Consider the following 16843-nt stretch of genomic DNA (forward strand, 5'->3'; position numbering starts at 1 on the left):
CCTGGCGAACAGCTGAGCCGCCTGGACGCGAGAGCCGAGCTGGTGTGTGTGTTCGGGGGGCAGAGTCCGATACTGGCGAGCTTCAGGGTGTGTCGTCGTCGAGGTGCAAACAATGACTCACGGTGAACACAGTCCAGGAAAAAAAAAAAAAACTGCATGTAAGAATATTTAAACCAGCTTTTCATCATCTGTTGATGCTTCTGTGTAACTTAAACCTCCAGAAACTTACGTCACACTAAAACAAACAAAGCACTCCCACTCTCCCGCCCTCTCTCCCTCTCTCTCTCTCTCCCAGGTGGGCAGCTTACCTTTGTGGTCATGTGACACCTGAGGGAGAAGCAGCGGGGTAAAGGTGGACTGTTGTGTTCCGCACCGACGACAGTGCGACTGCCTCGCTCAGAGCGTCCACCAGTTCAAGCTCAGGATTTTAGGGGGGATTTCTTAAAAAAGGGCGACATGTCAATCAGCCGGAAGAACTGGTCAGCTCTGTCCAGGTAAGAGTTCAAATCATTTCTATCACCGCTTCCTCTCAGCGGCTTAAAAAAAACCCTGCAGATGTTTCGGCATCTTCACTAGGAAGATGTTGAGGATTTAACATCCCGTGACGATATCATGGAAGAAGGAGTTTCTCGTAAAAACTTCCAGACAGAAGCCAACGATGCCTGAGCTGTAACTGAGTCGCAGAACGAGTACAACAGGTTTAGTTCAACGGTTAACGGTCGTCACCCCTGCGCGTCTACATCCTGTGGAGAACCTCAGTGAAGCTCCAGAGACGCTTCAAGTTCTTTGTTAAGTTCATGTTGGTTTGTGTTTGCTCAGCAAAGCGCGTCAGTGGACGATGGAGGACGACGAGGAGGTGGAGAGGGAGCGGCGGCGGAGGGTGAAGAGCTCCACCAGCAACGTGGACCCGGAGGACGAGGACGAGGTCCGCACGCATCAGGACGCCGCGGCCGAAGACGGCGCCTTCGAGACGGAGCGGAGCGTGACCTCGAGCGGCGGGTGAGACCCGGACACCAGTGGAAAGTTACCGCAACTTTCTGTTGTGACGTTCAACAACACCTTAGTGAGACACACACATGTGACATCAACGGTCAATCACAAGTGTTGACCTGCAGCTACACATGGAACTGAAACATAAACCTTATGATGTAACCAGGCTCCGTCCTTGTAACACCAAAGTTTTGAGTGATATGATATTAGTGGCAAACGCAAACTTTGTTAATTATTTCAACAAAGATTATCAGCTTATTAGTATCAGCCATCACGCAGGTTAATTGGGACTTTAGATCTACTTCCTGGAGGGCAATAAACACGTCATCATTTCAGTTTGCAATCCTACACCTGAACAATGCTGAAAAAAAACTGCTGCTGTAAACAATAATCTGTGGCTGCCTGAGCTAATGTACCAACGTTCACACATGAAAACACAGATATTGTGACTCAGGCTGACGACAGGAAGTGTAAACACGCCGGTAGAAAATACATTTAAATCCTGATTTAATCCTCATAATATGAGTTAATGCTAACAAATGTATGAGCTTGATGGTTGTTATGCTAGCGTGAACATGGCTAAAGCTGTCGGATGTATTTACTAAGAGATGATTCTGAAACATGAAGGAATTCTTTAGATATTACCATATTGAGTATTATATTTAAAGTTGAATTTTGATGTAATTGTACAACAAATGTTGTGTGATCCATGGACGTTAAACTCATATTGTCAGGTGTAACTACGAGGGAAACACTCAAGTAATGTTTAATATAAATGAATATATAAAAGATGTGGTAAAACTACATCAAAAAATAATAATAATAGTTTTAAGGCCTTTAGATCCAACAAATATCCACGTGTGTTTGTGTTCACGCTCAGCGTGGAGTCGACGCAGACGCTGGATTTCGTGGAGATGCTGCGAGCGCGCGACGAGAAGAGGAAGCTGCGTCACGTGGAGACGCTGCGGCGCCAGAAGGAGGTCGAGGAGGACGACGACGTGAACTCGTCTTCGGATAAGGATCGGGACCGCGTTTCGACGTCCGTCCCGACCCCTGCCGAACCTTCCAGAACCACCATCCGCCTGTCCAGCAGCAGCAGCAGCAGCAGCAGCAGCAGCAGAAACAGCAGCAGCAGCAGCAGCGTCACTAACGGACAGGTGACGTGACAAATTTAGTTTGATTGACATATCACGAGCCGAGATACTAAAAATGGTCGTAACGACAATACTGTACACTCCACAACAAAATCATCTTTATAACTTTTAATTGATTGGCTGCATTTGAGGGTGAAATATAGTACACACTGCTGCAGGAAATATAAATATAATAAATATTTAAGGGGTATATATTAAAGAAAAACATGTAGAGAGTCAGCAACCTGGACCGATCCCTTTCAGCCGTGACCCCACACGGCGTCGAGAGGTTAATCATTCCTCTGAAGCTGCAACAAAACTCTCTGATAGTTTCACATTCACCGAGAGCCAGAAAAAAAAAAAACCTCCTGCAGCTGCAACCAAGTGTGTCTTCAGAGTTGTTAATCAGGAGCTGAAGACAATCATCTAGTGTCTTCAGTCCTTCAACTCAAGGTCTTCAGACAAATATTTCCAAGTGTGTTTTGTCACGACACAAATAGTCACACGTTGAACTGTGTGGCGTTAAGAAGGGATGGTAAAAGACTCCGATAAGAAGCAATGGAGTGAACTTTATCTCCGATGACTCACCAACGTCTGCGGCGTTATGTAAACCAGGCGCGGCTCAGAACCGTTGATGATCACTGTTCTACCTTTTTTTTTTAATTCAGCGTGAAAAGTCGTCGCCCGCTAGAGAAGACCCTGCGGCCAGAGCGCCCCCCAGAGCTGGACACAAGTTTGTCAGGTGATGTTTCCGCTGTTGGTCCAGTGCCAGACAAACGAACACAAGCATAGATTTCCTCAGTAAAACATTTATACAGTAGCTATTAAAAAAAAAAGTTAGTTGTACCTGATCTTTAACCTACTTAGAGCCACATAAAAGCAGTCAAAGGGCCACAGTAGGGTCATCACATATAGTTAAATGATGACCATTGAACACATCGCACCAAAAAAAGACTTGAACTGGGGAAACCAGCAGGTTGTTCACAGGGACAGATTAAAGTGTTCAAATACGACCCAAGACTTCATCAGTCAAGTCACGTACAGCAGTGATCCCCAAACTTTTTAGTACTACGGACCAGTTTTTAATTTAAGAATTAAATTCTCGGACCAACCTTGGGATTAAAACAGTAAAAATAAACCATAGAAAGTTAAGTCATTTCACTAGTTTACAGGTTAATTTTGTGAGTAAACTTGTCTGAAACAAACCGTGTCAAGGGTCACATATTAATAATGTATAATATAAATGGTCGGGTTGGACGTACTAGACGACTGTACATCCAGGAGGTCATAATGTTTTGACCTCCTTAAGCCTCTTTTCATAACCAAGATTAAAGTAAAGCTTCCTTCACTGACCTGTTGTTTGTTCATGTTGTCACAGTTCTGTCTCCTTTTCGATGGACACCAGTCGCTCCCCCTCTGGGAGCTCATCACCCACAAGCCCCTTCAGCCCCCCTCCTGCTCTCAGGTCACCAGGTGGGCAGGGGTCCTGCACCAGCCCTAAAAGCCCGGTCCATAACGGAAACACAGCTGAGGTAGACCCACAGTCGGCACTCCACACAACTACAACTGACGAGACCTTCTTCCACCACAGGTCGTGTCTAAAGCCTCCTTCGGTTTCTCCTCCATCAACGGTGACCCCGAGCAGACCCCCACACCGGCCTTCAGCAGACACAGCTCCAGGACCGTCTCTTTCAGGGTAACTAGCTCAGATCTCAACTGAGATATTCCTCCAACCTTGAGTTGAACCAGCAGCTTCGTTTCGTTTGTTATGTAACGAGTTCAGAGACAGAAAAACATCACAATGACACAAAGACGATGTCGACGTGATCTCCATGTGTTTCAGATGATGAAGAAGAAAGAGGAGGAAACGTCTCCGCTGCAGAGAAGGTTTGAAATGACTCCGTTTTTAATTTCGAAACACAATGTTTCATCTTTTCTTCCACTGGATTCAGCGCAAGTGTGCGGATGACGTCCAAGAAGTTTGAGCCCGTCTTGGTGAGTAGGTGTGAGAGAAAGAACGATAAATAGAAAAATAGAAACACCGACATTTTTCACATTACTGTAGCGATATATCATCAGCACTGTATATATTTTTATATATATTTATTTTATTTTTGGCATGTTCACAATTTTTTTATAATTGTTTATATTGTGTATATACTGTATATAAGTGTCTCTTTCAAATGTATTTATGTATAATTAACATATTTTCATTTTGTTGTTGTTATTAAACTTACAGCCACTAGATGGCAGCAGTCATTACATTCTGTGCAGCTAATGGAAAGATAAAATCATGCGATGACTGAGGACAAGAGGATACAGCAACTCCAGCTGCTTTGAAGGCTGACGTTTCAACATATTTGGGATTTCAGTTCTCTTAATTCAACCAAAAGAGCGTGGAACAAGACGTCTCCCCAATTAAGCGCCCCCTAAAATTGTCCCGAAGTGTATGAAAAATGTATCGTGTGGTGAATACATTGTATCGTAATCGTGACGTTAGTGTATCGCCCTTTATAGTGAGGTCACATGAGGATCATGATGATGTAATGATTAACGAATATACTGTTGTGTGTCTTCCAGGACAAAGAAGAAGAAGAAGAAAAAGACAAACTTTCATCGTTCCAGAGAAAGTGAGTAGAAAATAAAGTGTAGAGTTAAACATCTTAAATGTAATGTATTGATATTTACCTTGTTTTAAAGTGTTTTAGCTCCATTCACACCAGTTTGGAAATTCAAACGCGTTGCTTGCTATTGTGGAATGTGTCGAAAACGTTTATCTAGAGCATTAGAAATGGAATCATCTACTCACCGGTCGACGGCGGTTCATGCTGGTTGTGTTCAGTTCCAGACAGAGAGTCTCCTCGCGGACCATCCAGGAGAAGATGGAGCGACTGGCTCAGGCTGCACAGGTAGAGGAAAGATGGCAAAAAAAAAAGATTTTAGCTTCAGAGTTTTGGTGGAAAACGAGTGCTGTCTTTGCTGCAGAGATCTGACCCATCACGGGGGGCAGAAGTGACCCCCAGGTCCCTGTACCTGATGGACGAGGTGTCGAAAAAGAGGGGGATCTTCGAGAAGGAGCCGCAGGCGTCCACCAGCACCGGAGTGTCCAGACAGGTACTGCTGTCCCACACTCGCTCGGGGACTCGGACTCTCCGCTGACACTTCTCTCTCACAGGAACCGAGACCGGTCAAAACCGGAGTATCGGATCGCATCAACCGCTGGCTCAACAAGACCAATGCTCCCGGGACTTCCCAAACTCCATCGGTCAGACTTCTTTGAGCTCTCGAACTCATTGAGAAGTGTAATGAGGCTTCATGACGCCAGGGGGCAGCAGATATTTGAACATAGTTGTGATAACGTCGTCACAGCCTAGTGTGAAAATACAAAGCATGTAACACAAGTCCAAGAAACAATCTGTTCTAAATAGACATTTTTATTTGTTCAGGCTTTTCCTTGATTTTCTGGAACTCCTGTGTTGTTCTCAGTTTTATCTTGATTTTTTAAGTATATGTTTTATTGAGTATTGTTTTGATTGTTTAAGCGCTTTGTGATCCTGGTCTGGAAAAGCGCTCTATAAATATAAATTACTTACTTACTTATATTTTCTACTAACATGAACTGGTTGAGGATTAAACATTGATGAGTTAAATATAATCAAAATTTATATATATATATTTTTTATGTCATAAAAAGAAGAAATAATGTCTACCAATTTAAAATCTTTTAGGAAAACTACACTTGCATACTTGTTTTGTTTCTAGTGACTTTTAAAGTCTGTTTGTTGTAGTTTAATCGTGTTTTCCATCAACAGGACGTGAAACACGTGGACATCAGCAGCAAGAGGAGTTTGTTTGAGAACTAAAAATCTACAAGTTAAAAGTCTTAAAGAGGTAAAACTAACGTTCACTATAACAAGGGAGTGAAAGATTAATGCTTCTGTCCTTTTTATTTTGAAGGAATGATAAGAACCGAGGACGTGATGGAGAAGTAAACCGACTGATTCATTCGCTTGTTGAACACAATCACTGCCAAAGACGACACAGACAAGTTTGATTGTAGTGTTGTTAATGTTTTATGTTTTATTTTTTTATTGTTGCACTTTAAAGATTACTGCCATTGAGGTTCAATTTGTGAACAAATCTCCAGAAAATCTGCTAATAAAGTACAAATATCTGTGTTTTATTCAACGGCCGCAGAGTCATTGTGTTGAAATTGTCTATTTAAAGTCATTTATCTGAGCGGGTCTGTGGTCCGTCAGCGGCACGTCAGCTCCACCGGACCGAGAATGTGTGTGTTCACTGAGGCACGAGCAAACCATGAAAGGAAACGATGATAACAGAAATTATCTACCAAGTTATTTATACACCAACAAGAGGACGTGAAGCAGTTTGCTGGTGACTTTTACCGACAAAAACCCAACACTGTGGCGTCTATTCAACGGCGAGGTAAGTCACGCTGGAAAGAAAACTATAGTTTTGGGTTTAAGTTCGTGTTTTACCCTCTAAGAGACCAAATATGACTTAAATCTTAATCATTATTACTTGATTTTTACACTGTTATCTGTGGCACTGAATCTGAAATGTAAGTTAATTTCAGTAATTCATTAAAAACATAAAATGTACTTGAAAATGTCAAGATAAATACATAAAATAAAAGTCATCATTAGTGCAAATTAAGAATTTTAAGAAGTTTTTGTTAGGAAGATTTACTTCTGTATAACAATAATTAAACATATCAATATTGGTTCATCGATAAGCAAACATATTTATTTTCATCCATTTATATTTTACAAAAAGATTTTTTTTTTTAAATCCTAATAGTCACAAATAAAAAATGTAAATAATTACAATTATAACCAGATTATAGATCCATATATTTGATAAATTGCAAGTCATTTGTGGTATTTTAGCTCCAGTCTGACGTTGAAGGATGTCTGACAACGAGGCAGTGGAGGAGTACGAAGAGTAGGTTTTCACACATTCACCTTTGCAAACCACCGTAGCGACACACCCAGTGTTGTGTCCGCAGGTGTTGTTTGAAGAGGACGTGTGTTGCTGACACAGTAGTAATGTGTTGTGTTTTCACAGGGAGGTGGAGGGTAAGACTCTGAGACAAACTGAAATCACGTTTGTTAGTGTTTGAGAGCATGTTCACGGGCGTGAGGAACCGGCGACTCAGCAAAGTGTGGCATATAACACAACAAGAAAGCTTTAAAAAATATAAGTTTACCATTTGTTTTAACCATTATATATCATTGCTGCATTTAGAATTTTGTATCATACAAAAACATTGACAAATAAAACTGTCATAAAAATGTGATTATATTCAAGGCTTTATTATTTCGCTTGAGTTGCTCTTGAATGCGAAAAAAAACCCACTTTTTTTTTACCCTTACATTTACATAACACATTGTTTACAAAAGACAATTTTTCATCAAATTATCTTTGAAATAGTTTTCCCGGGTGGAGTGTCTTCACAAAGAGCCACTTAGTGGTAGGATCTAGTACCGCAGTTAAAGCGAAACTTCCATTGATTCTCATTGCTAATTGCTCAGACACCCGCTAGGGGGCGTCGTTTGGGCGGAAAAACGAGATCGAGGACATGAATTTGCTCAGAGGAACATTCGAGTGACGCAGATGTACCAGAGATGCATGTTGGCCCATAAATCACTGTGTTGTGGAAAGTTCCGTGTGTTTGATCGAAACCAGTAAATCAAAACCCTACTGACACACTAACTCTGAATTAAGTTCAATTTCTCAGACTTGTTTATACGAATGTTGAATCCCTCCGAACTTCAGTTAAGAATGTTGGCATCATTGTGTTGTTGTATCCGTCACTTTATTTGGTGTGCAATTTACAGATTAACTGGCATTAGTCTTGTTGATGTATGTGTCTGCAGAGGAGGTAGAGGAGGAGGAGGAGGAGGTTGAAGGACAGCAGGAGGAGGAAGAAGGTACTTTTATGACAAGATCTCAATATCTTAGTGTGCGGTTTGATTCGCTGTGATGGATGAATCTTTACATTTGACATGAACGACAGTTCATAGTTACAGCTTAAAGAAAGTTAAATTTCAAGACTTTTTAAATTTCCATTTGCTATTAAAATTAGGACCAACTTGACAATAAACCAAAATAACACAATAACAGCACATCAACTACATAAGGATTGGGACGAGTAACAAAACAACGCTCGGTTGAAGACCTGAACAATTAAAAACCTCTATATTTAATAACTAAATAAATTAATGAATGATAGCAAATATTTACAAATCTGTCCGCATGACTCTCGACAAGTATATATGTGTAGTATTGTCGAGTACTTGACTCTGGTGTTGTAGTATTTACAGACCACATGACTCTTGACGAAGTCGTAACTGCTTTCATTTGTTTTTTAACAAAATTATGTCCAAACATCAGCTTTAAAAGCTGCTGGAGTCACTGTATCCTCTCGTCCTCAGTTATATCGGGGGTGCAACCCAGTTCTTAAAATTGTGGTACTGCAGCACCTTAAACGGTTGTGGAAACTGAAGTGTCTCCAGCATCCAAAGTCCGTGAGAGAAACACACTAGTTGTGAAAAGTTCAATAAAGTCTATTTGAACTTCTTTAATGAAGTGTTTTCATCCGCTGCTAAATAATAGATTCAAAATACAACATTATGCGACTCCAGCCAGATGTTTACGCTAGTGGCAGAAAACTAATAATACAATGACTTTCACTGGAACTGGTGACTCACACTTTTCTCTGTCATTTCTGAGCGTGTGGCTTCTCTGGTTGGATTCATAATCTTTTAATCTTATGTTAACATTACAGCTGAGGGTGTCACTGGAGAGGAGAAGGAGGAGGAGGAGGAGGAGGAAGAGGAGGGCGGCGAGGAAGACGGTAAGAGGAGGTTTTTCAGACAGTGACACAGAGTTCTGGTCTGATGACAATTCCGCCATCGGCAGATTTGGCAAAGATAGGTTCCTTAGTGTGTCGCCTGCTGGTGGGGCTGAGTAATCACGCCCAGCCCTGAGGGCGGAACAGCTGCTCCGTGGTTCAATAAATCACACCATTTGTCTTTCAAGAAATCGTTTAAAATGAAGATAAATGACATTATAAATTGGAATCCTTAAACCCAAGCTTCCGTTTTTCCATTCAAGAAAACACAAGACGGATCTAATTTCCAAATAAATATATGGTTAACGCCAACAAGAGTGACGTAAATGAAAGTCAATGGTTACGTCCAGACCATGGCTTCGTTCACGTAGCAGCACAACTTAGTTTACCTGGAAAGCTCTGATTGAACGACTGGTACGATCACACGGATACGCCCTTCGAAGATGCCAAGGAGGAGACTTCTGGTGCTTTCCAGAGTCAGTGCCGAGTCAACAATTAAGGAAAAAATCATAGTGAAGTCATGCAAATAACAGCTGGCACTAGCTGTGATTGACACCGCCGGCGTTTGGGTGGAGATCCACAGACGGAGGTTTAATGACGCCAAAGACTGTTAGCCAAGATGGCTGTTGTGCAAAACCATATTGGAATTCATGTCAAAAGTGCAATTCATATACAATTTACACTTTATATTTCAGCAAACTAGCATGAAAACACACTTTAGAAGAGCTAGTATGCTAGTTTCAAAGTATTGTGAGCAAGCTAACTCATGACATTGCTACTTCTGGGTATAAAAATGTACTACATTTTTTTAATCAAACCAGTATGCTAATTCAACAACAATGCTTCAGGGCAGCAAGCATGCCAGTTATACTGTTCTTTTGGCAGGAGAGCTAGCATTGTCTTTTTGGAAAACTAGCATGCTAACTCAACAAATACCAATTGAAGAGAGCTAGTGTTTTAATTGTGCATATATTGTTAGAAAACTATCATATTACGTCAGCAACACTGCTTCAGGAGAACTAGCATTCCAATTTCACTATTTTGGTCTGATGACGATTCATCGATGTTTAGTTAGCCACAACTGGCAAGCTAGTTTGCCAAAAGGGAAACTAGTTTGCCAGCCATTGCAGGAGAGCTGGCATGATCATTTTAATTTATTATTTGCGAACTAGCATGCCAACCTCAAAATAAGTCCTGAGAAGTAGCATGATGATTTTATTATATTTTTAGCAAACTATCATGCTAACTAAACCGACATTTTTCAGGGGAGCTAGCCTGCTAATTCCACTGTATTGTTAGCAAACTACCATGCAAACTCAACATTATTTCTGGAGAGCTACCATGCTAATTCCACTGTATTGTTAGAAAACTACCACGCAAACTCAACATTATTTCAGGAGAGCTACCATGCTAATTCCACTGTATTGTTAGCAAATTACCATGTAAACTCAGCATTATTTCAGGAGAGTTAGCACGCTAATTTTACTGTATTCTTAGCAAACTAAAGTTCTAACTTATTCAACAATCCCAATGCAGGACAGCTAGCATGATCGTCTCATTCTGTTTTAGCAAACTAGCATGCTAGCATGTCTTTAAAATGTCTCCTTTAGCCAACCTCTATTCATTTGGCATCTGTGCTTTTTTGATGGTAACAGCCATTATTTCTTAATTTTAAGTCATACAAATTCACCAGTTGTTGATTTGGAATTGTCAGTGTTTGAAAGTGTATTGTTGTTGTTGAGACAGATATAGGAAATTAAATATTGCGTCTTAGTTTGAAACACCACAAGATTATTGCGACAGTCGCCAGAATGTTGCTCTCAACTGTCAATGACTCCTTGGGTGTCACTCATGGGTCACGGATGCTTCGCTGAAGTCTTGAGGTCTGTTCCTGTGACATTGCTGAGTGACGTGACGGAGAAACAAACTGATAAACAAACTCTATATTGTTTTCCAGATGGAGGTGAAGACGAGGAGGGAGGTAGGTCTGAGCACTGGCTCGAGTTCCATGACAGTCGTCATGATAGTGGAACGTTGATACATTTTTCAATGAAATAAAAATACATTCCAGGAAGGATCTGTTCGTTCCTGAAGGCACTTCCTCACTTTACTTTGACGGATTAAACCTCAGATTGTGTGATATTTGACACCGACTCCTGCCAGAATATGACCCGCCCGATACTTCCAAGACGGATACTGATAAACAATGATCTTGAATTATAGTGACTAGAATACATTTCTATACTGTGAATTTACAAGAACGACTGCGATGATGTGTTTTCGTTTGTGTTTTGAACAGAGGAGGCCAAGCCAAAATTCAAGTAAGCCACATAAACAAACACAACAGAGTTTTCTAACCAACAAAATAGTGTTTCAGCACAAGTTCGTACCTGGTTCCCACGTTCGGTTCTTCTCCGTGGAGTGAGTCACCGGGGTGTGGCGTCGATTTATATAACAGTTTATGAGCCAAACTTGCCAGGACCAGATTCCATTTCTGCAAACAACACATTTTTAATTATTAGTTTATGTCAGTTGACATGAACTGAACAACGTATTATTAACCAGTTGGAAAGCCAAATTAAAAAACAGTACTTTCAGGAAGCTACATGCTAATTCCCAAACATATTCACAGAGGTAGTGCATTAGAAAATTTAGCATGCTCATTTTTTTTAATAATGCTAACAAACTGAGCTTGATAACGCAACCTACTATTGTTAGCATTAGAAAACTCAATCTACTTTAAATACTAACATTCTAATGCCACATTTAATGCTAGCAAGCTGCCATGCTAACCAAACGATAGTGATTTAGGAGGTGTATAGATAGTTACCCATTTTTTACAAAGCTAATGTACTACCACAAATAACACTGAATAAAGATGAGCTAGCATGTTAATTTTACAAAATTGCTAGCAAGCTGGCATGCTAACCCACTAATACTGATTTAAGAGGTGTGAATATAGTTGCTTATTTTTTAGCAAGCCAGTTCGCTAAGACAAATAACATTTAATTAGGAGAGCTAGCATTCTTACTTCACTACCTTGATCGCAGCTAGCTGAAATGCTAACCCAAAAAGAGTTATATGGGAGAGGTAAAGGTATTTTCTCCATTTTTAACAAGCTAGTGTGCTACCACAAATAACACTGAATTAGGAGAGCTAACATGCTAAGTTTACTGCATTGCTAGCTGATAGCTGAAATGCTAACCCAACAAGTCTTATATAGGAGAGGTAAAGGTATTTTCTCCATTCTTAGCAAGCTAGTGTGCCAACACAAATAACACTGAATTGGGAGAGCTAGCATGCTAAGTTTACTACATTGCTAGCTGCTAGCTAAAATGCTAACCCAACAAGTGTTATATAGGAGTGGTAAAGGTAGTTTCTAAATTTTTAGCAAGCTAGTGTGCTACCACAAATAACACTGAATTGGGAGAGCTAGCATTCTAATTTCATGATATTGCTAGCTGCTAACGCAAGTTTAGCTCAATGCTAATTACATTTACCCAAGAAAATTATTTTCAGGACGAGTGGGATTTAAAAACATAATTTAATGGATGTTTATAAAGCTTTATTCTAGTTTGAATGTGTGTCTGTTTGTAGCAACTTGATTGCCTGACACCAGTTACTTTGTGTAATTGTCATCTAATGGACTCACACACGACAGAAAGTATCTCACACTTCACCAACACCCGACAAGTACACACACGTCTCTTAATGCAATAATGACTTCTTCTTCTTCTGCAGGCCCTTCATCATGCCCAACCTCATCCCTCCCAAGATTCCAGACGGTGAAAAGGTGGACTTTGATGTGAGTTTAATTACGAGGGGATTAAAAACAATCGAATCCAGTTTATTTTGTGACTGACAGGTGACAAGAGTTTAACGTTCCTTTATTCTGAAGGACATTCACAGGAAACGGATGGAGAAGGACCTGATGGAGCTTCAGACTTTGATCGAGGTCCACTTCGAGAGCAGGAAGAAAGAGGAGGAGGATATCATCCACCTGAAGGAGAGGATTGTGAGTGACAGGTCATGAGTGACAGGTCATGAGTGACAGGTCATGAGTGACGACGTCAGATGAAAGCCGTCTCCGGTCCCGTAGGAGAAACGCCGTTCCGAACGAGCCGAGCAGCACCGGATCCGGAGTGAGCGAGAGAAGGAACGACAGAAGCGTCTGGAGGTGACCCCCCGAAAGAAACGAGATCCCGGGGCGACAGGTGTCCGTCACAGGTGAACACGACAGGTGTCTTTGCGTCCTCAGGACGAGCGAACTCGGAAGGAGGAGGAGGAGGCCAAGAAGAAGGCGGAGGACGACGCCAAGAAGAAGAAGACCCTCACCAGCCTGCACTTCGGGGGATACATGCAGAAGCTGGTAAGACATGAACCCCCTTATCTTAACTAGTCTGGATTATTAGAGGAAATACCAGTGACATTAACTTTTTTAATATATATATATTTTTTATTTTAATTGAAGCATTTTCTTAACATTTTTATAATAATTGAATTTAATAATGTGGATCGTCTTAAACAGCTTTTTAAAGAAACATTACATACATTTTTCCTTGTATTGCCTTTTAAATTAATATATAATATAACAAATATAGTATAATAGTGGCATCATGATTGACAGAATTATATCTAATTGAAAAGTTTATACATGGAATACAATTATATTTAGAAAAAATTAATTATTAAAATATGAAACTTTCTTTGACAAATAATTCAATGTTATTGATTTTTATTATTAAATTAAATAAACATTAAATTGACACGTTTTTAATTCAATCGTTTAATAGAAATAATCAAAAATAATATTTGTAATGATTAAAGAAAAAGAAGGAAATTTCAATTAAAAATACATTAAACATTTAATCCAACAATTCAAAAATACTGAGAAATACAAATAAATATAATTATAATAAACAAGTAGAGCAAGTTAAACGATATGAATCACACTTAAGAAGCACTTGAACGCATCACTGGCTTAAAAATGATTTTATCTAAGAATTGAAGCAAATAGAAAATAGAAAAAAAAATCTTGTAAACCTTCATCTGCAGCTTTTAAGTTGAGAGGTTAAGAAGCCCTAAGGTGTAAAACATCAAACCTAAATACTGCTGTGGAATCTTCGTAAAAATTTGAGGCTGCAATTACTGGAGAATTTCAATGGTTTTTCTTTGTTAAACTTGAATTCCTCGCATCACTTCAGAGACGTTTGTCTTCAACGATGAAAGTGTTTCTCAACAGACGGAGAAGCGAAGCGGAAAGAGACAAACGGAGAGAGAGAAGAAGAAGAAGATTTTGAGCGACAGGCGTAAATCTCTGGACATCGAGAACAAGAGCGAAGAGAGACTCAGGTGTGTTGGACGACGACACACTCGCCGACACACTGACGACACACTCGCCGACACACTGACGACACACTCGCCGACACACTGACGACACACTGACGACACACTCGCCGACACACTCGACGACACACTCGACGACACACTGACGACACACTGACGACACACTGACGACACACTGACGACACACTGACGACACACTCGCCGACACACTGACGACACACTGACGACACACTGACGACACACTGACGACACACTCGCCGACACACTGACGACACACTGACGACACACTGACGACACACTGACGACACACTCGCCGACACACTCGCCGACACACTGACGACACACTGACGACACACTGACGACACACTGACTACACACTGACGACACACTCGCCGACACACTGACGACACACTTCAATAACAGGTGTAAGAAATGATTGATGCTCTAAAATATATATTTTATTAAAGTTTTTTTTTTTTTGTTCTTTATGGGTTAATTTTCAATATATTATGTATGAAATAAAATAATTATGTTTATTTTATTATATTTTTTTGTTGAAATTAAACATCCGGACCCTAGAGGGCAGCAGTCAATACATTCTCCGCAGGTAAAGGAACAATGAAATCCCGGCGATGACTGAGGACAAGAGGATACAGTGACTCCAGCAGCTTTAAAAGCTGATGTTTGGACCTATTGTGGTTTGAAAACAAATGAAAGCAGTTACGACTTCGTCAAGAGTCATGTGGTCTGTAAATACTGCAACACCAGAGTCAAGTACTCGACAATACTGCAAATATATACTTGTTACTACAGTTTCATGATATATTTTATTGTTGACTCTGTATCGTGATACGTATTGTATATCCTGATTTTTGCAGGTTAACACTATTTATTTAGTTTTTTATTTACAACTAAAATATTCACAGCATTTGTTTATTTTTGTGTCGCAATTAAACTTTCGGCCACTAGATGGCAGCAGTAATTATCTCCTGCGCCTCTAAAGGAACAATAAAAACCCTATAAGATCCTGGCGATGACTGAGGACGAGAGGATACAGTGACTCCCGCAGCTTTTAAAGCTGATGTTTGGACATATTTTGGTTTGAAAACAAATGAAAGCAGTTACGACTTCGTCAAGAGTCATGTGGTCTGTAAATACTACAACACCAGAGTCAAGTACTCGACAATACTGCAAATATATACTTGTTACTACAGTTTCATGATATATTTTATTGTTGACTCTGTATCGTGATACGTATTGTATATCCCAATTTTTGCAGGTTAACACTATTTATTTAGTTTTTTATTTACAACTAAAATATTCACAGCATTTGTTTATTTTTGTGTCGCAATTAAACTTTCGGCCACTGGATGGCAGCAGTAATTATCTCCTGCGCCTCTAAAGGAACAATAAAAACCCTATAAGATCCTGGCGATGACTGAGGACGAGAGGATACAGTGACTCCCGCAGCTTTTAAAGCTGATGTTTGGACATATTTTGGTTTGAAAACAAATGAAAGCAGTTATAACTGAGGACGAGAGGATACAGTGACTCCAGCAGCTTTTAAAGCTGATGTTTGGACATATTTTGGTTTGAAAACAAATGAAAGCAGTTACAACTTCGTCAAGAGTCATGTGGTCTGTAAATCCTCATGTAAATTCTGCCTCCCAAACCCTCAGGGAGAAGGCCACGGAGCTGTGGGAGTGGATGCAGGAGCTGGAGGCGCAGAAGTTTGACCTCCAGTACCAGTTCTCCGGGCAGAAATACGAGGTTTGTGTGTGTTTGTGTGTGTTTTTGTGCGACACAGAAGAGTGTAGCAGTCACTAACTAGAGCTCACTGCAGATCAACGTGCTGAGGAATCGAGTCAGCGACCACCAGAAGACGTAAGTCCGTCATGCACCGACACGAGAGGCTGAAGTAGGTCAGCAAGACGAGAAGTGGGTCGCTGGGATCTGATGTCAAGTCTGACTCTGGTTGCAGCCGCTTTGTGTGTGTGTGTCTGTGGAAACACACCTTTGAGCGTCACCTGTGTGTGGATCTTAAAGAGAAACTATTCCTCCTTGTGTTTCTCGAACAGATCCAAGAGGACCAAGAGAGGCCTGAGGAAGTGAGGAGGGTCCGGGTCGCCGGCAGCAACTCAGATGTCTCACTAAATCACTTTCAGTTGCTTTATGGTTTCTTTGTGACTCTTGTGTGTGTGTGTCGGCCCCGGAGCCACTTTCACCGACAAGCATCGACACGAATCCAATTATGAGCGAACTCACAAGTCCGTCCTCGCCCGAACCTGAGCCACGAACACCCTGAACCTGGTCTGCACTGAGCCGACATTAAACTGTACACAACATTGTGTTGAGGGGAAGTGTTTTCCACATGATTCACTCAATTTAAACAACTTAATGTTAACAGTCTATTGACAGTATTGATTTAAATAATTATTAAATATTAGGTTAACAGATAATCAAGTGAAAAAAAGATTTGAAATAAAACATTGTGTCA

General features: G+C 40.6%; 2 protein-coding genes across 5 annotated transcripts; both read left to right on the plus strand.

The window, feature by feature from the left end:
* The first annotated feature begins 274 nt into the window (after nt 1-274).
* lad1 (ladinin) lies at nt 275-6311 on the plus strand. Of its 2 annotated transcripts, none has more exons than XM_087780825.1 (14): nt 275-494; nt 820-999; nt 1871-2147; nt 2792-2865; nt 3502-3655; nt 3715-3819; nt 3967-4010; nt 4076-4122; nt 4711-4753; nt 4966-5032; nt 5109-5237; nt 5299-5388; nt 5936-6014; nt 6081-6311. In XM_087780825.1, the coding sequence occupies exons 1-13, from the start codon at nt 457-459 to the stop codon at nt 5984-5986; spliced, it is 1299 nt and encodes a 432-aa protein (XP_087636951.1). In that variant the 5' UTR covers nt 275-456; the 3' UTR covers nt 5987-6014; nt 6081-6311. The 2 variants fall into 2 exon arrangements, with proteins under 2 accessions (XP_087636951.1, XP_087636950.1); XM_087780824.1 differs by having other exon boundaries at nt 276-494; nt 4076-4118; nt 4704-4753.
* Nucleotides 6312-8939: 2628 nt separating this feature from the next.
* On the plus strand, nt 8940-16667 carry tnnt2a (troponin T type 2a (cardiac)). Of its 3 annotated transcripts, XM_087781369.1 has the most exons (10): nt 8940-9003; nt 10958-11321; nt 12742-12805; nt 12899-13015; nt 13100-13177; nt 13259-13369; nt 14243-14352; nt 16026-16116; nt 16190-16230; nt 16425-16667. In XM_087781369.1, the coding sequence occupies exons 3-10, from the start codon at nt 12752-12754 to the stop codon at nt 16456-16458; spliced, it is 636 nt and encodes a 211-aa protein (XP_087637495.1). In that variant the 5' UTR covers nt 8940-9003; nt 10958-11321; nt 12742-12751; the 3' UTR covers nt 16459-16667. The 3 variants fall into 3 exon arrangements, with proteins under 3 accessions (XP_087637495.1, XP_087637494.1, XP_087637493.1); XM_087781368.1 differs by lacking the exon at nt 8940-9003 and having other exon boundaries at nt 10855-11321; XM_087781367.1 differs by lacking the exons at nt 8940-9003; nt 10958-11321 and having other exon boundaries at nt 11947-12805.
* The last annotated feature ends 176 nt before the right edge of the window (nt 16668-16843 follow it).

The sequence above is a fragment of the Callionymus lyra genome, chromosome 19 (genome assembly GCF_982586985.1).
Source record: "Callionymus lyra chromosome 19, fCalLyr1.hap1.1, whole genome shotgun sequence".
In the NCBI taxonomy this organism is placed as follows: Eukaryota; Metazoa; Chordata; class Actinopteri; order Syngnathiformes; family Callionymidae; genus Callionymus; species Callionymus lyra.

Coding starts and splice junctions, on each gene's coding strand:
- lad1 (XM_087780824.1), top strand. CDS start 457: ATGTCAATCAGCCGGAAGAACTGGTCAGCTCTGTCCAG. Junction 495..819: donor AACTGGTCAGCTCTGTCCAG/GTAAGAGTTCAA, acceptor GTGTTTGCTCAG/CAAAGCGCGTCAGTGGACGA. Junction 5,389..5,935: donor GGACTTCCCAAACTCCATCG/GTCAGACTTCTT, acceptor TTCCATCAACAG/GACGTGAAACACGTGGACAT.
- tnnt2a (XM_087781369.1), top strand. CDS start 12,752: ATGCCCAACCTCATCCCTCCCAAGATTCCAGACGGTGAAAAGGTGGAC. Junction 13,178..13,258: donor AACGACAGAAGCGTCTGGAG/GTGACCCCCCGA, acceptor TTGCGTCCTCAG/GACGAGCGAACTCGGAAGGA. Junction 16,117..16,189: donor TCTCCGGGCAGAAATACGAG/GTTTGTGTGTGT, acceptor AGCTCACTGCAG/ATCAACGTGCTGAGGAATCG.